General features: G+C 45.0%; 1 protein-coding gene across 4 annotated transcripts in view; it reads left to right on the plus strand.

Moving 5' to 3' along the window:
* The window catches only part of SLF1 (SMC5/6 complex localization factor 1), a 77,229-nt gene that overhangs the window by 35,046 nt on the left and 19,638 nt on the right, over positions 1–22,545 (plus strand). For all 4 annotated transcript variants that reach the window (XM_048849286.2, XM_048849288.2, XM_075128577.1 and 1 more), the window contains one exon: positions 12,095–12,242. In XM_048849286.2, coding sequence (XP_048705243.1) covers positions 12,095–12,242 — 148 coding nt within the window. The remainder of the gene's footprint in view (positions 1–12,094; positions 12,243–22,545) is intronic.

The following is a 22,545-nucleotide window of genomic DNA, read 5'->3' on the forward strand; positions in this document are numbered from 1 at the left end:
CCTGCTGGAGCCAGCAACATGGAAGAGATGCCTTTTGCTTGTGCTTTCACTCCTGTGTCAGGAAATAGGGAGAGCATCCGTGAAATGCTGGGAGCGTTTTGATGGCGTTTTCTGACCCACCAAAGGCACCCAACATAGTTTATGATGGAGAAGGAGGAGGGCACAGACATGGAAGGCTCGAACTGGCTGATGCTGTTCATGACACTCAGTACAGCCACTGGTGCCCCCTACATAGACCAGTGCTTCTGGAGTAAGGCCACAAGCACAGCCTGGTGGAATTACATCATCATGCAGACCTAGGATGATCAGCAGTGGTTCCAGAACTTTAACATGAGGAAAGTTACATTTTTAGAGCTTTGCAAGAAGTTTGCCCCGACTTTCCCAGTGTAAAGACACATGCATGAGAGTGGCCTAGCCAATCCAGAAGTGGATTGCTGTAATCATCTGGAAGCTGGCTACTACGGATTACTACAGGCCCTCTGCCAACCAGTTTGGTGTTGGAAAGTTTGACTGTAGATAGAGTGGTGGCGGAGGTTTCTGAGGCAATCAGTCAAGTGGTTTACCTCAAGGAGGTGAGTATAAAAGATATTCCTGAATTAACTGCTGGCTTTGAGAGAATGGAGTTTTCATATTGTGCGTGGCCATTGATTGCACTCATGTGCCCACAGTTTATGCTCCTTTAGGAGGACAGAGAGTACATAAACTATCATTGTGCAGGCCCTCGTGGACTACAGAGGTCAATTTTTGTGAATGTCAATGTGGGTTGCACTGGAAAAGTTCACATTGCCAGGGGGTTTTTTTGTTTTTGTTTTTGTTTTGCCAATCAGGAGTCTACATTCATGGACAGGCTGGGATGCTATTCCCACCAAATGACATTGTCATAAGCAGAATTACTGTCCCCACCATTATTCTGGGGGACTCCTTGTACCTCCATTTGCTTTGGCTTATGAAACCATACGCTGATTTCAGAGGCCCTGGCAGAAGATGGTTTAATTACACTCTCAGCCAGTAAGAATGGTTGTTGAATCCGCTTTTGGTAGATTGAAATCCCATTGGTGATGTCTACAGAATCATTTGGATTCCAGTGTAAGCAGTGCTGTCCACATTACAGTGGCTTGCTGTGCTCATCACAACATTTGTGAAGCCAGAGGTGAGCTGTTTCCTCCTGAATGGACCCATGACAGTGAGGGGCTGCTGAATCAGGATACTCAGCCAGAAAGTAAACCTACCACAACTGGAACTGGATGCACCCAGGCCCCAGAAGTCAGACATGCTTTGTGTTCCCACATTATGGACTTGGATGGCCCAATGGAACTGGGGGGACAGTACCTCTATGAATGTGTTTGTGGGTGAGGGGATGGGGCTCATTGATTGTATGGGTGTATGTGGCTTCAGTGCTTGTGGAGGGGTAGGGAGTTGATTGCCATGCAGTGTACTCATGAATGACATGACTACTTATCAAATGGGGTGGAGGGGTTCACAGTATGGATTGATGTAAGGAAGTGATTGAAATACGGATTGATGTAGATAGCCGTATTGAGGAATTGAGGACAGAAGCAACTTTGTCTGTACAAAGTGCAAGCTGGTCTCCATATTGAAGAGAAGATTGAAGGTCTGGAGCAACAGATAACGACCCTGCGTTGCATATGAGAATCTGAGGATTTTCTGGACAAAAGTCAGGATATGCTTCTACGAGCACAAAGCTCTAAAGATTTAGAGCAGGTTGCACAGCGGAGCCAAGAGGCCAGTGAAGAAGCTTGGCAACATGTGACCTCCAGAAGAAGAAGGGGGAATTTCCGGGTTCCAGCAACGCAGACACGGGTAACTAACCGCTTTCATGTTCTGTCCACAGGTACCATTGCAGAGAGTGGACCAGATGATACGTCTGGGAGGAGAAAGCAGAAGGAGACTCTGCTGGTTGGGAGGCATGAGATGCACTGTCCTGAGATTGGGGCTTCCACGACCACCACTCCCAAGAGAAGGAGGCGGGTGGTGGTGGTGGTCGGGGATTCTCTCCTCCAGGGGACTGAGTCATCTATCTGCCGCCCTGACCGGGAAAACCGAGAAGTCTGCTGCTTGCCAGGGGCTAAGATTCGCGATGTGACAGAGAGACTGCCGAGACTCATCAAGCCCTTGGATTGCTACCCCTTCCTGCTTCTCCACGTGGGCACCAATGATACTGCCAAGAATGACCTTGAGCGGATCACTGCGGACTATGTGGCTCTGGGAAGAAGGATAAAGGAGTTTGAGGCGCAAGTGGTGGTCTCGTCCATCCTCCCCGTGGAAGGAAGAGGCCAGGGTAGGGACTGTCGAATTGTGGAAGTCAACGAATGGCTACGCAGGTGGTGTCGGAGAGAAGGCTTTGGATTCTTTGACCATGGGATGGTGTTCCATGAAGGAGGAATGCTAGGCAGAGACGGGCTCCATCTTACAAAGAGAGGGAAGAGCATCTTTGCGAGCAGGCTGGCTAACCTAGTGAGGAGGGCTTTAAACTAGGTTCACCGGGGGAAGGAGACCAAAGCCCTGAGGTAAGTGGGAAAGCCGGATACCGGGAGGAAGCACAGGCAGGAACGTCTGTGAGGGGAGGGCTCCTGCCTCATACTGAGAATGAGGGGCGATCAGCAGGTTATCTCAAGTGCTTATATACGAATGCACAAAGCCTTAGAAACAAGCAGGGAGAACTGGAGGTCTTGGAGATGTCAAGGAATTATGACGTGATTGGAATAACAGAGACTTGGTGGGATAACTCCCATGACTGGAGTACTGTCATGGATGGTTATAAACTGTTCAGGAAGGACAGGCAGGGCAGAAAAGGTGGGGGAGTAGCACTGTATGTAAGGGAGCAGTATGACTGCTCAGAGCTCCGGTACGAAACTGCAGAAAAACCTGAGTGTCTCTGGATTAAGTTTAGAAGTGTGAGCAACAAGAGTGATGTAGTGGTGGGAGTCTGCTATAGACCACCGGACCAGGGGGATGAGGTGGATGAGGCTTTCTTCCGGCAACTCGCAGAAGCTACTAGATCGCACGCCCTGGTTCTCATGGGTGACTTTTATTATCCTGATATCTGCTGGGAGAGCAATACAGCGGTGCATAGACAATCCAGGAAGTTTTTGGAAAGCGTAGGGGACAATTTCCTGGTGCAAGTGCTAGAGGAGCCAACTGGGGGGGAGCTTTTCTTGACCTGCTGTTCACAAACCGGAAAGAATTAGTGGGGGAAGCAAAAGTGGATGGGAATCTGGGAGGCAGTGACCATGAGTTGGTTGAGTTCAGGATCCTGACACAGGGAAGAAAGGTAAGCAGCAGGATACGGACCCTGGGCTTCAGGAAAGCAGACTTCGACTCCCTCAGAAAACGGATGGGTAGGATCCCCTGGGGGACTAACATGAAGGGAAAAGGAGTTCAGGAGAGCTGGCTGTATTTCAAGGAATCCGTGTTGAGGTTACAGGGACAAACCATCCCGATGAGTCGAAAGAATAGTAAATATGGCAGGCGACCAGCTTGGCTTAACGGTGAAATCCTGGCGGATCTTAAACATAAAAAGAAGCTTACAAGAAGTGGAAGGTTGGACGGGAAGACCAAGGGAAGAGTATAAAAATATTGCTTGGGCATGTAGGAATGAAATCAGGAGTGCCAAATAGCACCTGGAGCTGCAGCTAGCAAGAGATGTCAAGAGTAACAAGAAGGGTTTCTTCAGGTATGTTGGCAACAAGAAGAAAGCCAAGGAAAGTGTGGGCCCCTTAATGAATGAGGGAGGCAACCTAGTGACGGAGGATGTGGAAAAAGCTAATGTACTCAATGCTTTTTTTTGCCTCTGTCTTCACGAACAAGGTCAGCTCCCAGACTGCTGCGTTGGGCATCACAACATGGGGAATAGATGGCCAGCCCTCTGTGGAGAAAGAAGTGGTTAGGGACTATTTAGAAAAGCTGGACGTGCACAAGTCCATGGGGCCGGACGAGTTGCATCCAAGAGTGCGAAAAGAATTGGCGGCTGTGATTGCAGAGCCATTGGCCATTATCTTTGAAAACTCGTGGCGAACGGGGGAAGTCCCAGATGACTGGAAAAAGGCTAATGTAGTGCCAATCTTTAAAAAAGGGAAGAAGGAGGATCCTGGGAACTACAGGTCAGTCAGCCTCACCTCAGTCCCTGGAAATATCATGGAGCAGGTCCTCAAAGAATCAATCCTAAAGTACTTACATGAGAGGAAAGTGATCAGGAACAGTCAGCATGGATTCACCAAGGGAAGGTCATGCCTGACTAATCTAATCGCCTTCTATGATGAGATTACTGGTTCTGTGGATGAAGGGAAAGCAGTGGATGTATTGTTTCTTGACTTTAGCAAAGCTTTTGACACAGTCTCCCACAGTATTCTTGTCAGCAAGTTAAAGAAGTATGGGCTGGATGAATGCACTATAAGGTGGGTAGCAAGTTGGCTAGATTGTCGGGCTCAACGGGTAGTGATCAATGGCTCCATGTCTAGTTGGCAGCCGGTGTCAAGTGGAGTGCCCCAGGGGTCGGTCCTGGGGCCGGTTTTGTTCAATATCTTCATAAATGATCTGGAGGATGGTGTGGATTGCACTCTCAGCAAATTTGCGGATGATACTAAACTAGGAGGAGTGGTAGATACGCTGGAGGGCAGGGATAGGATACAGAGGGACCTAGACAAATTGGAGGATTGGGTCAAAAGAAATCTGATGAGGTTCAATAAGGATAAGTGCAGGGTCCTGCACTTAGGACGGACGAACCCAATGCACCACTACAGACTAGGGACCGAATGGCTAGGCAGCAGTTCTGCAGAAAAGGACCTGGGGTAACAGTGGACGAGAAGCTGGATATGAGTCAGCAGTGTGCCCTTGTTGCCAAGAAGGCCAATGGCATTTTGGGATGTATAAGTAGGGGCATAGCGAGCAGATCGAGGGATGTGATCGTTCCCCTCTATTCGACATTGGTGAGGCCTCATCTGGAGTACTGTGTCCAGTTTTGGGCCCCACACTTCAAGAAGGATGTGGGTAAATTGGAGAGAGTCCAGCGAAGGGCAACAAAAATGATTAGGGGTCTGGAACACATGACTTATGAGGAGAGGCTGAGGGAACTGGGATTGTTTAGTCTGCAGAAGAGAAGAATGAGGGGGGATTTGATAGCTGCTTTCAACTACCTGAGAAGTGGTTCCAGAGAGGATGGTTCTAGACTTATTCTCAGTGGTAGAAGAGGACAGAACAAAGAGTAATGGTCTCAAGTTGCAATGGGGGAGGTTTAGGTTGGATATTAGGAAAAACTTTTTCACTAGGAGGGTGGTGAAACACTGGAATGCGTTACCTAGGGAGGTGGTAGAATCTCCTTCCTTAGAAGTTTTTAAGGTCAGGCTTGACAAAGTCCTGGCTGGGATGATTTAATTGGGGATTGGTCCTGCTTTGAGCAGGGGGTTGGACTAGATGACCTCCTGAGGTCCCTTCCAACCCTGATATTCTATGATTCTATGAATAGTGTTGGCAAACTAATTCCTAATTGTCCAAGATTGTGTTTACCTTTATACATTGTGTGTGTGATGTGATGTAGTGATAGCAATAAACTTTCTTGATAAAATAAAAAGCTGTATTTATAAACATGTATTAGAAAAGTACATTAACCTATTCCGAAGCACCCATAACAACAAAACCTTAAAAAAAAAAAGTGTATGAACAAGCGCAAAGATAGAATCATGTACAAGACAGAAACCCCCTACTGTTGCATGTGCTCTGGCCCCTGTTTAACTTTCCCCTTTCTCACCCATTTGCTGTGCAGTTCGTGCTGGGGAATGTGGGTGGAGGTATGCATGGGGAGGGGATTAATATGGAAGATTGCAAGGGGCAAAGTTGCCTTGCCGAGCTACTCATGGGAGGCCCGATTTGCATCAGCCACCCAGCCATAGAGTTTTCCAAGCTGTTTCTGGACTGCATCAGAGCAATACCCTGTAGGGGACTCAGGCCATGGTGTGGGTGATGCAGCAGGAGCCGGTACTCTTGTAGCCATTAGTGATAGCAGCAGCTCAAACAATTCTTTCTGCTGAGCTCTATCCTCCTCTCTTAGCTGCAGCTCTTGTTCCAGGAACTCCAAAGCAAGTGCCTGCTCCCACGCTGAAACCCTGTCCTCAAGCTATGCAGCCAGGCTGAGGTTTTCCTCTTGCCTCTCGCCATGCCTTCCTTCTAGCCATATGGCCCTCTCTTTTTTTGGTACTGGACCTACTTATTGGCCCGGTCCATAACTTCAACCATAAGTTCATCATGGAAATGCTTCCTCTTGGAATGGCCCAGGCTTCTGCTACAATGTGAGTGAGCTGTCGACATACTGCAGCCAGTAGAAGTAGAAGAGGAGCCTGGAATAGGACAAGACACTGAGGGTTATTGTCTGGTATATCTCAGTGCAGTGAAGGCCACTCTTCAGCACCAAAGACGAGCTCGACGGCCTCCAGGCACTGATCGCACTCGCTGGTGCTGCATAAGAAGCAAAGAAGAGTCGAGGGATGCGAGTTGCCAAAAGTAAGAGCAGTGGAGCGTGATGGTGCCCACCGAGTGTGTCCCGTGCTGGGACATTTGGCTCCTGCTCAGGCAAAACGGTCACCGTTGACTCTGGCCGCACAGGTGGACCCGTTGAGTCTGGTCCTGTTGGACTCTCCAGAATGGGACAGCCAAATGGGATAGTTGGAACTGCCATCTACCCCAGACACGTTCGAGGCCACGAGGGACCTCCTAGAGATGGCTGCCCTGCAGTCTCCAACAATGACAGCACCGGCACCGCACGGAGGGGCTGTGCTCTCCAAGAGCAAACTGGCCATGCTCCAGCACTGGTCATCCTCACCTTGGCACCACTCTCCGGCACTGTCCTGCACGGCACTGCTGTGGTCTCAGAGGTCAGACTTGTCTTCGGGGTCGGAGCCGGAATCATATGTCTTAAGACGAAGCCGGCACCGCTCTCAGTGTTTGAGGCGTGAAGGACATCAAGTCTCCATGATGCCCTGGCCACTGTAATGGTAGGCGCACACGTAGTGGACTTGCTGGACCCTATGGGCATAACATCAAACACCAGAGCTCCAGGTCCCTGTCAGTTACCTTGGACAGGTGAGGCCCCCCCGTCTTCCTCAATGATGAGGGAACCTCCGCGGGGATCGGAGCCCAGAGCCCAGTTTCTTCATTTCCTCAGTATCTTTATGGGTTGTCTTTAGGAGCATCTTCTTTTTATGAATATGTAGTTTGTTAATTATATATGTATTGGGGTTGTAATTCTTTCTTGACAGTTATATTTCCTTTGTCTTTGACAGGAGATTCTTAGAACATCTTTAAATGTAGTGTTTTAGTTCTGTTCAATCCATTTTCTGAGAGTGTTTTCAGTTTCATTAGGGTCTAACAGGAAATAAAATTCTGCCTCCAAAAAGTCCAAGCACTCCTATGCTTTTATATAAACGTTTTTTAGTTTGCAAAAGTTTTTTAATATTAAATAATTCTTAGAGAGGATTTACCTTAAATAGTTATTAAAAAGTTGCTTCTTCAAAAAAATTTTTGGCAAGATGATGATTCTTGTCTTCCTGAGTTGGTTGGGGGAACTGCTTGAGCACTGTGTAATTATTTTCCCATTAATATAAATATTCTATACTCAGATAGCTTCTTGTATTGGTAATCAGTTTAATTCAGGTTAGTACACAAAGTGTTTTATCATTTACAAAACAGTGATAGTCGGAATACTAGGAGCTTTGCTTCTAGCTAATATTTGCAGGTATGCATTTCACAAAGGTGTTTGTCATTTCAACATTTGAGACACTCAGATTTACAAAGCCATTGTTAATTTTTAAATACCAAAATCATTGATAAAAGGTCTCTTCATCATGTATAAAGAAAAGGAGGACTTGTGGCACCTTAGAGACTAACCAATTTATTTGAGCATGAGCTTTCGTGAGCTACAGCTCACTTCATCAGATGCATACCGTGGAAACTGCAGCAGACTTTATATATACACAGAGAATATGAAACAATACCTCCTCCCACCCCACTGTCCTGCTGGTAATAGCTTATCTAAAGTGATCATCAGGTGGGCCATTTCCAGCACAAATCCAGGTTTTCTCACCCTCCACCCCCCCACACAAATTCACTCTCCTGCTGGTGCTAGCCCATCCAAAGTGACAACTCTTTACATAATCAAGTCGGGCTATTTCCTGCATAGATCCAGGTTTTCTCACATCCCCCCCACCCCCATACACACACAAACTCACTCTCCTGCTGGTAATAGCTCATCTAAACTGACCACTCTCCAAGTTTAAATCCAAGTTAAACCAGAACATCTGGGGGGGGGGGGGGGGTAGGAAAAAACAAGAGGAAACAGGCTACCTTGCATAATGACTTAGCCACTCCCAGTCTCTATTTAAGCCTAAATTAATAGTATCCAATTTGCAAATGAATTCCAATTCAGCAGTTTCTCGCTGGAGTCTGGATTTGAAGTTTTTTTGTTTTAAGATAGCGACCTTCATGTCTGTGATTGCGTGACCAGAGAGATTGAAGTGTTCTCCGACTGGTTTATGAATGTTATAATTCTTGACATCTGATTTGTGTCCATTTATTCTTTTACGTAGAGACTGTCCAGTTTGACCAATGTACATGGCAGAGGGGCATTGCTGGCACATGATGGCATATATCACATTGGTGGATGTGCAGGTGAACGAGCCTCTGATAGTGTGGCTGATGTTATTAGGCCCTGTGATGGTGTCCCCTGAATAGATATGTGGGCACAATTGGCAACGGGCTTTGTTGCAAGGATAAGTTCCTGGGTTAGTGGTTCTGTTGTGTGGTATTTGGTTGTTGGTGAGTATTTGCTTCAGGTTGCGGGGCTGTCTGTAGGCAAGGACTGGCCTGTCTCCCAAGACTTGTGAGAGTGTTGGGTCATCCTTTAGGATAGGTTGTAGATCCTTAATAATGCGTTGGAGGGGTTTTAGTTGGGGGCTGAAGGTGACCGCTAGTGGCGTTCTGTTATTTTCTTTGTTAGGCCTGTCCTGTAGTAGGTAACTTCTGGGAACTCTTCTGGCTCTATCAATCTGTTTCTTTACTTCTGCAGGTGGGTATTGTAGTTGTAAGAAAGCTTGACAGAGATCTTGTAGGTGTTTGTCTCTGTCTGAGGGGTTGGAGCAAATGCGGTTGTATCGCAGAGCTTGGCTGTGGACGATGGATCGTGTGGTGTGGTCAGGGTGAAAGCTGGAGGCATGCAGGTAGGAATAGCGGTCAGTAGGTTTCCGGTATAGGTAACTTCTGGGAACTCTTCTGGCTCTATCAATACAGTATAGCAGTACAATAGCAGTATAGATTATTTTAATACTTTGGTTTGAAGTTTTCTATTATGGTTAATAAATAGGAGCTATATAGTTGCATAGTGATTGTTGCCATGCATGATAGTAATTTCCATATTTAATGTAGAAGTTAACTGAGACTTTTTTATACACATACTTTTTCATTAAAGTATATATCACTACTATTTTTTGGCAATTTTCATTTAAAATAATTTCATGCATTTTCATAGGCATTAGTTTTAGTGGGTTAGGATACCATTTTCTTTATATGTAGCATTGAAGCATTCTCTTCAAATCATTAACTAAACAGAAGTGCTTAGTTTATGCAAATGTTGTTTTATCACGTCAGCCAACTGAACGTATGCCAGTCCTGCCAGCTGACATCATAGCAGTAAATTTCATTATCAAGAATCTGAGAATACAGTAGGCTTTCCTTGGCAGTGCACAGAGGTGAGATACTTAATTGTGGAGGAGTTGTAGCTCCAATTTGTGCATCTGCTAAATTGCTCTGCAGCTCTTTGATATCTGTTTTGTAGAACACCATTAACATATGCTCTATAAGCAGGTTTCTGGAACAGTGCCAAAAGTGGCTCCATGTGGTCTCTGCTCTAGATTAAATCCCTGGAGTGGTGAGAGAGCTGGCCAATCAGCACCCTTCCCCCACCCCAACTGGTTAGTGGGTGCTAGAGACTCCAAGGGGAGGTGGGAGAAGCTACCTGGTGTCCCTCATCAGCGAGTGTCTCCCTCCCTCCCTCACTGCTGGGGCTGTCCCCTTTCATTGCTGGCCCCATCCGTTGCATTTTGCTCTATAAGCAGCTGTTATCCCCTCTTATACTTCAAGATACCTACAACCTTTGCCAGAAAGAAAAATCAGGGAACAAGTAGGATGGAGAGGTGGCTGAGGAACAGGAGAAGGAAACAGAATATCTGGCTCTATTCCTAGATATACCCCAGACTACTTACGTGACCTTGGGCAAATCACTTAATCTCTCTGCAGTAATTCTGCTTATCTCAGTGGTCCACAAACTGCAGGGCGCATCCCCCTAGGGGTCTGGGCCCCTCAGGAGGAATGTTGAGAGGGAGGGGGGTGCACGGCAGGGCCTGGACCAGCCCCCACAGATGGGCAGGGAGGGAGCAGCATGCAGACAGATTCCATTAATGATAAGAGGGGGTGTGACTGGAAAAGTTTGCGCACTGCTGGCTCTTAAAAGTGCATTATAACAAAACAAATTTAAGTTCTGTTAATCTCTTCTGCTTTCTATTCCTGACTCTCTTAGGAATGTTTAAAAATACGTATATCAAGCAGGGAAAAAGTGTGCCACTCTTTTTTACCCTTCCCCTGCCCAACTAATCTCCTCAATTCTACCTTCCTCACTCTTTTTTTTTTTTTTAAATAAAATTTCTCACTCCATCTTAAGTAAAGTATTAGTTTTTCTTCATTTTACTGAGTTCTAAGTGGAGACTGTCCTTGTGTATTCGATATATGGACTGTGTGTGTGTATTCCAGAATTGGTTTAGAGATACCTTAAGTCTGATTTGTCCCATAGTCTCTATTATTCTTTCATAAATCTCCGTCTGATTTATGAAACTTGTACTTTCTCAGTCATTGGTGCTTTCTAATTCTGCTAAGAGAATCGTTTCTAATAAAAATTTGATCCTCAACTAGACTTTGGTCTCAGAGAAATATCAGACGTAACTGGTAATTAGACGTAACTTGGTGTAATTGATATACTAACATAAAAATGGTCCCAGTTCATAATTTTGTTGCACAAAATGACCATCATTTTTTCAGGTTGAAAACATGAGAGAGAACTTCTTAAAGGAGATGAAACTGTGCTATTTTGTTCAGTACGGTTTCTTGCACCAGATCTCACATGTAGTATGATGCGAGATTTAATATACAATATGTGGGCTGGAGCTTCAGTCAAAGAGCTAAACTTTGTTTTTCACTGCTAAGGATTGATGAGGGAGAGGTGGAACCTTGGGTACCTTAACATTAGTGAATAGGTAATAAGACCTCACAAGTCACAATGCCTCCTGAGCACTACATTCAAGATTTGTAAAAATATTGGGTACACGTTTTTAAAAAGCTGAAGCTTATTCTTTTCCCCATGCCTAGTCCTCTATAGCAGGTATGGAGGGAAGGGATAAGGCTTGTATCTCCATCTCCATTCCTCCCAAACATGCCCCCATTGGGCTGGGTAGAATTATTGACAGTACTAAGAAAGTTCCCCATTCCAAAATGCTAGGAGACAGAGTTTGCCTGTCTCCTGCACTTGTGTTCTGCGGAGCAAAGGACCTCTTTACATCTTCACCTGCCTCTAGCAAATCCATGTCTCGTCATAATTTAGCTTTAAACTTATATTTGATGATATCTTTGGAAAAAATAATTTTAATGAGCAACAAGGGAGGAAGATTTCTGTAAAAGTAAATAAACAGCTTAATTGAAGTAAATGCACAACTTGAAATCATTTATTTAAACCCAGATTTAACTAAGCCTCTCTTGTGTGTGACTTTAAGTATTGATCTCATTTTGCATGTGTTTGTTTTTAAATACTGTAAAGCACTTTCTTCTGAGTGTTCAATTGACTTATAATTAATGGCATGTTAATCATATTAACCTACCTGCAAGAGTTAGCCCTGGAGCTGGAGAAAGTAAAGTCTTTGAGAAAGTTAATTGTCAGCAGAGTGGATCTTTGTTGTTGCTGCTTTTACCAAACCATTATCGTTTTGTTTTGGGGTTTTTGGTATTTCATAAGGCTATTCTACAAATACTACATATTCTGTTTTAGGTCTTCAAAGATGAAGTAGCTATGCTGCTAACTGGAATTCTTGGAACTGTAGTAGAATATTGGATTCTTTCAGGCTTCATGATGGACAGAAACGTGTTGCATCAAGTGGCAGATGACCTGGCAAATTACATTGCCATTTCATGTGATGGTGAGTGTCTGGGATACATTTTATACTCTCTTTTAAATGTTAGTCTCAGATATTAAAATCCTAATTTAAGTTTCCTGTTTAAACTATTTTGCCTTTCATTATGCCTGTGCAACCTCATTTTATAGATATTTTAAAATATAAAAGGGGTAATGTTTGATTCTTCAGTCTATTAACTGATGCAAGGGCCAAAATTTAATAGGCAGATTTGTGCTGGACAGGTTTTTTCATCAGGCTCCAACTCTTGTTAAAATCCCTCTTGAATTGCAGAATGGGAGCTGTGCTACAAATGCTGTTAGCCTAGGAAGAGGCTCAGAACCTGGAAGGTTTACTGGGATCTCATCATCCCCCATATCTGCTGGGACTCCACTAGGGACACCTCTGTTAGGTCAGATTATTCCTTCAGCTCTTGAGACTCAGCAAACTGGACCCTCCTCACTGACCAAAGACTTTTTTTCAACAAATTTGAAAATCACTTTGAATTCTCATGTCCAGTGCTCCTTGATATTATATTATATTATATTATAGCACATCATAAATGTGATCAAGTCATGATCACTTGTACATAAGCTACCATAAATTTTTAGTTCTGTGATCAGTTCCTATTTATTTATTAAGAAAAGGTCTAATACAGAATTCTCTCATGTTGTCTGCAACACTTTTTGGGTTAGGAAATTGTCATCTATAATGTTTAAAAATTGCAAGGTTGTCTTAGTACTGGCAGCGTGAGAACTCCAGTTTCCAAACTGAAAACCCCCATGATCATGCATTATAAATAGTTGCATAAGGAAGTGGTCATCCTGTTTCCTAGTGTGATTTGGTGGTCTGTAGCAGACACCAGCTAATACCTTATCTTATGCTTTATCTGTTAGCACATTGCTCCATAAGCATTCAGGATCATTTTCTTCTAGTTATCAGTAAGGCTGTGATTCTGTCATGGAGGTCGCAGAAGTCACGGATTCCATGATTTTCCGTGACCTCCATGACTTTCAGAGCTGCAATGGCCGATGCGGCTGATCTCTGGGCTGTGAGAGTAGCTGACCCTGGGGAGCGCCCCAGCAGCGGTCCTGGGGAGCACCCAAGCAGGGATGGCTGGGAGCAGTCAGCCCCTGTTGCCAGCTCAGGGGCTAGCTGTTGGCCCCCGCACCACCACAGCAGCAGTGTCCTGGGGGCCCCCAGAGCAGCAGTATCTGGGACCCCAGGAGCTGCTAAGTTTTAGTCAGAGGTATTTATTAGTAAAAGTCATGGACGGGTCCCAGGCCATGATTTTTTGTTTATTGCCCATTACCTGTCCAGTGTTAGGATATAGATATTCAGGCCTGTGTGTAAAGGCCTATACTCTAAGAATTTAGGTGTATTCTTATCACTTGGCTAGTTATAGAGGTATAAAAGAATCAAAAAGAAAAGGAGTACTTGTGGCACCTTAGAGACTAACCAATTTATTTGAGCATGAGCTTTCGTGAGCCACAGCTCACTTCATCAGATGTGTACCGTGGAAACTGCAGCAGACTTTATATACACACAGAGAATATGAAACAATACCTCCTCCCACCCCACTGTCCTGCTGGTAATAGCTTATCTAAAGTGATCAACAGGTGGGCCATTTCCAGCACAAATCCAGGTTTTCTCACCCTCCACCCCCCCCCACAAATTCACTCTCCTGCTGGTGCTAGCCCATCCAAAGTGACAACTCTTTACATAATCAAGTCGGGCTATTTCCTGCATAGATCCAGGTTTTCTCACATCCCCCCCACCCCCATACACACACAAACTCACTCTCCTGCTGGTAATAGCTCATCTAAACTGACCACTCTCCAAGTTTAAATCCAAGTTAAACCAGAACATCTGGGGGGGGGGGGGGGGTAGGAAAAAACAAGAGGAAACAGGCTACCTTGCATAATGACTTAGCCACTCCCAGTCTCTATTTAAGCCTAAATTAATAGTATCCAATTTGCAAATGAATTCCAATTCAGCAGTTTCTCGCTGGAGTCTGGATTTGAAGTTTTTTTGTTTTAAGATAGCGACCTTCATGTCTGTGATTGCGTGACCAGAGAGATTGAAGTGTTCTCCGACTGGTTTATGAATGTTATAATTCTTGACATCTGATTTGTGTCCATTTATTCTTTTACGTAGAGACTGTCCAGTTTGACCAATGAACATGGCAGAGGGGCATTGCTGGCACATGATGGCATATATCACACTGGTGGATGTGCAGGTGAACGAGCCTCTGATAGTGTGGCTGATGTTATTAGGCCCTGTGATGGTGTCCCCTGAATAGATATGTGGGCACAATTGGCAACGGGCTTTGTTGCAAGGATAAGTTCCTGGGTTAGTGGTTCTGTTGTGTGGTATGTGGTTGTTGGTGAGTATTTGCTTCAGGTTGCGGGGCTGTCTGTAGGCAAGGACTGGCCTGTCTCCCAAGACTTGTGAGAGTGTTGGGTCATCCTTTAGGATAGGTTGTAGATCCTTAATAATGCGTTGGAGGGGTTTTAGTTGGGGGCTGAAGGTGACCGCTAGTGGCGTTCTGTTATTTTCTTTGTTAGGCCTGTCCTGTAGTAGGTAACTTCTGGGAACTCTTCTGGCTCTATCAATCTGTTTCTTTACTTCTGCAGGTGGGTATTGTAGTTGTAAGAAAGCTTGACAGAGATCTTGTAGGTGTTTGTCTCTGTCTGAGGGGTTGGAGCAAATGCGGTTGTATCGCAGAGCTTGGCTGTAGATGATGGATCGTGTGGTATGGTCAGGGTGAAAGCTGGAGGCATGCAGGTAGGAATAGCGGTCAGTAGGTTTCCGGTATAGGGTGGTGTTTATGTGGCCATTGTTTATTAGCACTGTAGTGTCCAGGAAGTGGATCTCTTGTGTGGACTGGACCAGGCTGAGGTTGGTGGTGGGATGGAAATTGTTGAAATCATGGTGGAATTCCTCAAGGGCTTCTTTTCCATGGGTCCAGATGATGAAGATGTCATCAATATAGCGCAAGTAGAGTAGGGGCTTTAGGGGACGAGAGCTGAGGAAGCGTTGTTCTAAATCAGCCATAAAAATGTTGGCATACTGTGGGGCCATGCGGGTACCCATAGCAGTGCCGCTGATCTGAAGGTATACATTGTCCCCAAATGTGAAATAGTTATGGGTAAGGACAAAGTCACAAAGTTCAGCCACCAGGTTAGCCGTGACATTATCGGGGATAGTGTTCCTGACGGCCTGTAGTCCATCTTTGTGTGGAATGTTGGTGTAGAGGGCTTCTACATCCATAGTAGCCAGGATGGTGTTATCAGGAAGATCATCGATGGATTGAAGTTTCCTCAGGAAGTCAGTGGTGTCTCGAAGGTAGCTGGGAGTGCTGGTAGCGTAGGGCCTGAGGAGGGAGTCTACATAGCCAGACAATCCTGCTGTCAGGGTGCCAATGCCTGAGATGATGGGGCGCCCAGGATTTCCAGGTTTATGGATCTTGGGTAGTAGATAGAATATCCCAGGTCGGGGTTCCAGGGGTGTGTCTGTGCGGATTTGATCTTGTGCTTTTTCAGGAAGTTTCTTGAGCAAATGCTGTAGTTGCTTTTGGTAACTCTCAGTGGGATCATAGGGTAATGGCTTGTAGAAACTCGTGTTGGAGAGCTGCCTAGCAGCCTCCTGTTCATATTCCGACCTATTCATGATGACAACAGCACCTCCTTTGTCAGCCTTTTTGATTATGATGTCAGAGTTGTTTCTGAGGCTGTGGATGGCATTGCGTTCCGCATGGCTGAGGTTATGGGGCAAGTGATGCTGCTTTTCCACAATTTCAGCCCGTGCACGTCGGCGGAAGCACTCTATGTAGAAGTCCAGTCTGCTGTTTCGACCTTCAGGAGGAGTCCATCTAGAATCCCTCTTTCTGTAGTGTTGGCAGGGAGACCTCTGTGGATTAGTATGTTGTTCAGAGGTATTTTGGAAATATTCCTTGAGACGGAGACGTCGAAAATAGGATTCTAGGTCACCACAGAACTGTATCATGTTCGTGGGGGTGGAGGGGCAGAAGGAGAGGCCCCGAGATAGAACAGCTGCTTCTGCTGGGCTGAGAGTATAGTTGGATAGGTTAACAATATTGCTAGGTGGGGTGAGGGAACCATTGCTGTGGCCCCTTGTAGCATGTAGTAGTTTAGAAAGTTTAGTGTCCTTTTTCTTTTGTAGAGAAGCAAAGTGTGCATTGTAAATGGCTTGTCTAGTTTTAGTAAAATCCAGCCATGAGGAAGTTTGTGTGGAAGGTTGGTTCTTTAATGGACACAAATCAGATGTCAAGAATTATAACATTCATAAACCAGTCGGAGAACACTTCAATCTCTCTGGTCACGCAATCACAGACATGAAGGTCGCTATCTTAAAACAAAAAAACTTCAAATCCAGACTCCAGCGAGAAACTGCTGAATTGGAATTCATTTGCAAATTGGATACTATTAATTTAGGCTTAAATAGAGACTGGGAGTGGCTAAGTCATTATGCAAGGTAGCCTGTTTCCTCTTGTTTTTTCCTACCCCCCCCCCCCAGATGTTCTGGTTTAACTTGGATTTAAACTTGGAGAGTGGTCAGTTTAGATGAGCTATTACCAGCAGGAGAGTGAGTTTGTGTGTGTATGGGGGTGGGGGGGATGTGAGAAAACCTGGATCTATGCAGGAAATAGCCCGACTTGATTATGTAAAGAGTTGTCACTTTGGATGGGCTAGCACCAGCAGGAGAGTGAATTTGTGTGGGGGGGTGGAGGGTGAGAAAACCTGGATTTGTGCTGGAAATGGCCCACCTGTTGATCACTTTAGATAAGCTATTACCAGCAGGACAGTGGGGTGGGAGGAGGTATTGTTTCATATTCTCTGTGTGTATATAAAGTCTGCTGCAGTTTCCACGGTAAACATCTGATGAAGTGAGCTGTGGCTCACGAAAGCTCATGCTCAAATAAATTGGTTAGTCTCTAAGGTGCCACAAGTACTCCTTTTCTTTTTGCGAATACAGACTAACACGGCTGTTCCTCTGAAAAGAATCAAAATCACTGTCTGCCAGTGTAAGGTCCTTCTCTTACTGTGACAGTCTGAGGCCCTGTTCTTAGGTTAAGGCCTTTGGCTAAGCAGCAGAGGCAGCCATAAGCTGGGAAGCGACCGGTCACCTCCTCACATTCCAAGCTAGTCACATTGAATGAAGGTGCTATTGGGTTGTTAGGAATACAGTCCTGTCCTGATAATGCCTATCGCCTCCAGAGAAAGGGAAGTGCCTAGAAGATGTAAAAGGAAACTTAGTTTGATAGCATCCTGTCTGGCAAGAACTCACTTATCAATAGCTGGGATGTGAAATCCTCATTTCTGTGTTTGTTCTATCACTGTAGTCCCCATTTCCCCATTGTTTGTCTGTATAATCTCTGTCTGGTTCTGTGATTGTTTCTGTCTGCTGTATAATCAGTTTTGCTGGGTGTAAACTAATTAAGGTGGTGGGATATAATTGGTTACATAATCATGTTACAATATGTTAGGATTGGTTTGTTAAATTTCAGTAAAATGATTGGTTAAGGTATAGCTAAGCAGAACTCAAGTTTTACTATATAGTCTGCAGTCAATCAGGAAGTGATTGGGTGGGTGTGTGGGGGAGAAATGGGAACGGGGAATGGGGGTGGGGAAATTGGAATCATGTTTTGCTAAAGGGGGAAATGGGAACAGGGATACAGGAGTAAGGCTCTGTGGTGTCAGAGCTGGGAAGGGGGACACTAAGGAAGGAAACTGGAATCATGCTTGCTGGAAGTTCACCCCAATAAACATCAAATTCTTTGCACCTTTGGACTTTGGGTATTGTTGCTCTCTGTTCATGCGAGAAGGACCAGGGGAAGTAAGTGGGTGAAGGAGTAAGCCCCCTAACATCCATGACTTTTACTAAAAATACCCCTGACTAAATCTTAGCCTTAGTTATCAGTGACTCGGAAATGGGTAATGCCATTTTTGACGTAGAGTGCTACTCTCCTTCCCCTTTTGCCCACTCATCATCATCATCACTCCCATAACCGCATTGGTCGTTGGGGCACCATCACTGATGAGCAATCAACCAATTGTCTCCACCCCTGATGATTGTGTGTCAATGCTTGAATATCCGCAAAGTCCATTCCTGTCCACTCTTCTATGTTATCAGTCCATCTCTTCTTCTGTCTACCTCTTCTTCTCTTCCCCTGTACTGTCCCTTGGAGGATGATCTTGGATAGGCCAGATGATCTTGTTACATGGCCTTACTACTTCAGCTTGCACTTCTTCACGGTCATCAGGAGGTCTTCTTATGACCCAGCGCATTGGGTGATGATGTTGTGGACCTCTTCATTAGTGACATGGTCGAAGTAGGAAATGCCCAGGATTTTACCGAAGTATCTCATCTCTACTACCTGTATTTTCTGTTCAAGTTCTGCCATAAGGGTCCGTGGCTCGCACGCATACTGAAAGATGGAGATGACCAATGTGTGCATCAGTTTCAGTTTCGATTCCAGGGAGATATTCTTATTCCTCCAAATTGGCTTTAGCTTTGCCGCTGCTGCTGCTGTTTGCACAGTTCTTGCACGAATTTCTGCCTTGGATCCTTTATCAGTGATGATTGCCCCCAAATACTTGAACTGTTTCACTGGCTCCCGCTCGTGTCCACTGACAGTGATATGTGAGCTGATCCCATCATGTTTGTTTGTCATCAGGTTGGTTTTCTCTGTACTGATTTCCATACCGTATTTTGCGGAGGTTTCATCCAATCATTTCACAAGGTTGGCAAGTTCATCTTCACTGCCTGCCATGCCATCAATGTCATCAGCAAACTGAAGATTTGAGATTGTTCACCCCCAAATGCTGACTGCATATGTGATCTAGGGCATCAGTCATTATGCGCTCCGAGTAGACGTTGAACAGTGTGGGCGAAAGAAGGGAGCCTTGCCAGACTCCAACAGTGGTGCAAAACCACTCTCCTATTGTGCCATTGACAAGAACTGCACTGCTGGCCTTGGCGTACAGTTGTTTAATGGTAAAAATAAGCTTACGACCAACATTGTACTTCTTCATGGTTCCCCAGAGAGTTTTGTGCCATACTCTGTCAAGTGCCTTTTTGAAGTCAACAAAGATATGGTGGATGTCCTGCTGATGTTATAAGTACTTCTCACCTAGAACACGAAGGTTGAAAATCCGTTCTGTGGTGGTACTTCCAGTAGGAAAGCCAGCCTGTTGTTCAGCAATGATATTGTCTGCTTGTGGCTTCAATCTGTTCACTATGACTTTCAACATTTTGACACAATTGCAGGTTGCCTTTCTTTGGCAGAGTAATGATTAGTGACTGTGTCCATGTGGAGGGCCACTTATCTGTCTGCCAGATCTTGTTGCAGATCTTGGTGAGTACATCTATTACTGTTTCTCCTCCGAATTTCATCAATTTGGCTGGGATGTTGTCAATACCTGTAGCCTTTCCATTCTTGAGTGATTTCACAGCTGTCTCCCCTTCTTCGTGTAGTATTAGAAAGTCCTACTCCTCCTCTATTGAATCTGGGCTGTCTAAGACACTAGAATTTCCATTTGTCTGGTGGTTATATAGATCAGAGCAGTAGTTTGTCCACTATTGATGTCCCTTTCTTCTGTAAGACTATTCCCTTCTTTGTCTTAGATTACATTAGCTTTGATCCATCTCTCCTTTGTCAGATCTTGTACAACCTGGGAGGCTCGTTTGCTATTTTTATTATTGATACACTCTCTAATTTTAGAACATTGCTTTTCAATCCATATCTCTTTGGCCATTTTCATTCCTTTCTTGATCTTTCTGCCAATCACTCTGTATTTATCAGCTCCCTCAGTGCTGTTCTTGTCTCTCTCTTAAGTTCTCTTCTAATGTCGCACATTTGTAGTATTTCATTTGTGACCCATGGTTTTTGTCTTCTTACGATGTTTTCCCAAGGATGTCCGTTGCTGCCTCATTCATTACAGCATTGAAATTGTTGGTCATTGTTTCTACGTCTTCCTCTAGAGCAAGCAGCGCGGGGCAAATTTTCCACCGATCATCACTTGAAATGACTCTCCAGTGTTTTGGTCTCGGAGTCTTTCTAAATCAAACTTGGTTCTGGTGAATTTTGGCCTGACTATTTTCCTTAGCCACAGGCATAAATTTAGCATCACAAGGTCATGCTCACTTCCAATATCCGCACCGGGGAAACTCCTTGTTTTAGCTCTGTTAATCCCAAAATGAAATCAGTTTTGCATGATGATGTAGTCTATCTGGCTGTGATGTAGACTACAAAGTTTGTGCCATGTTGATTGTCTGGATGCTTAATGTGTTTGCAAGAACCAGATTGTTATAGCTGGCAAACTCCAAACGTCTCAATCCTCTCTCATTCATTACCGCATTACAGAAAGGGCCACAATAATCTCGCCAATCTGCCTGTACAGTATCCACTTTAGCATTCCAACCTCCTTGTACAATCAGGATATCTTTCTTGTGTACCTTATCGATGGTGTCTTGGAGCTGATTGTCATAGTCTGTTGTAGGGACTCTTTACCACTGTGATATTAAACAGTACTGCCTTTAGACGGATGTAAATAAGCCTGCTGGACATTGGGCAGCATCCTAATACTGAATTCTTGATCTCTTTATGCACAAGAAATTCTACACCATTGACATATTTGTCCTCTCCACTGTATTAGAGTACATGGCCACCTTCTGTTAGTGCCTCTCCAAAGTTCTTCCATCTGACCTCAGAGATTCCTAGGAGGTGCCAGGTGTATTGTTCCATTTCGTATGTGAGTTGTTTCAACCTCCCTATTTGTCTCCATGTCCTTACATTCCACGTGGCTATGGTGATGTTATCTCTTCCATGGATCCTCTTTGTTGGGGTAACATCAGAAGTATACTTGTCCCATCTGCCCCGGTGGGAGACAGATGGTACGGTCATTATTAGCCCGGGCTGCGATCAATTCGGTATGGACATCGTTGACTTGCTCATCATATGGTGTGTCTTGGGCAAATTTCTAACTTGGCTAAGCCCATCCCTCTCCCCCTTTTAGTCGCCTCTTACGACATGCAGGAGGAGCAGTGGGCCTATTCTGTCCCTGGACCCACAGGGGAACTTTTGCACACTCAATCCTTCCTAAATAGGCTATAACCATTGATTTTTAACATCCCAGTCATGGTTAATCATCCCATTGGTTTTAGTTATATCAACTAGATCACATTTATGCTCATAAGAGGAATTCAGATTGCTCATTTGTTTGTTATCCAGACTCCTAGTATTGGTGTATAGGCAATTCAAAAAATTTCTTCTCTTCATGTGCTTTGGTTCCTTGATTAATTTTGTTCTCAACTTCTCAATATTGTGCTAAGTGCTCTTATCGTCCCTCTTTTTACCCTTCCCTTTTGCTATTTGCTTAATGCCCTCCTGAATACTCTAGCTAGCTTTTCCCAAAAGAGACTGGTCCCCCTTCTACTGAGATGGAAGCCACCAAGCTATACAGCCTCTTCTCCCCATAAAGAGTGGACCAGTGTTCCACAAACCCAAAACCCTCCACCCCTTACCTAGCCAGTAGTTCTGTTATGCATATCAATATTTCTGACCCTACTGGGCCCTGTGTGGAATACACCACACCAGAAGACCAGTGTCATCTTCCTAATCCTGGGCTAGATTCCTTTTTCCACCTCACAAGGGGGCTTTACCACCAGCTCAATATGTTCCTCTGCCAGCTCTAAACAGATTATTATTCAAGTGCTTGTTCATGTCCATTGCAATGTAGGTGTGTGCTCGCCCCAAGTGCCGGAAAGTTTAAGTTCTTTTAGGGAGCAGAAAGCCATCCACTAGAGCTACGTACCTGGAAAAGTGGGAAAGATTCTTGATCTGGTCGGCGCAGAAAGGTGTCTCATCCACGTGGTCATCAGTGCCTTTCATTCTGGACTACTTGCTACACCTGAATCCGCAAGGGCTATCGGTGTCATTGATTAGAGTCCACCTGTATGCAGTTTTGGTGTGTCACCTGTGGGTGAAGGGCCTATCTGTCTTTGAAAACCAATCTGCAGTCTGTTTCTCAAGGGTTTAACAGAATATGCCTCCAGGTATGTCAATCACTCCCACCCTGGGATCTCAACCTGGTATTGTCGAGACTCATGGGTTCCCCATTCGAGCCATTGGCAACGTGTCTTCTGCTCTACTTGTCCTGGAACGTGGCCTTCCTGGTGGACACAACTTCAGTTAGAAGGGTCTCCTAGATTAGGGTCCTTACTTCGGAACCTCCGTACATGGGATTCTTCAAGGACAAGGTCCAGCTGCATCCTCAACCAGCCTTCCTCCTGAAGATGGTTTCAC

The sequence above is a fragment of the Caretta caretta genome, chromosome 5 (assembly GCF_965140235.1).
Source record: "Caretta caretta isolate rCarCar2 chromosome 5, rCarCar1.hap1, whole genome shotgun sequence".
Lineage (NCBI taxonomy): Eukaryota > Metazoa > Chordata > Testudines > Cheloniidae > Caretta > Caretta caretta.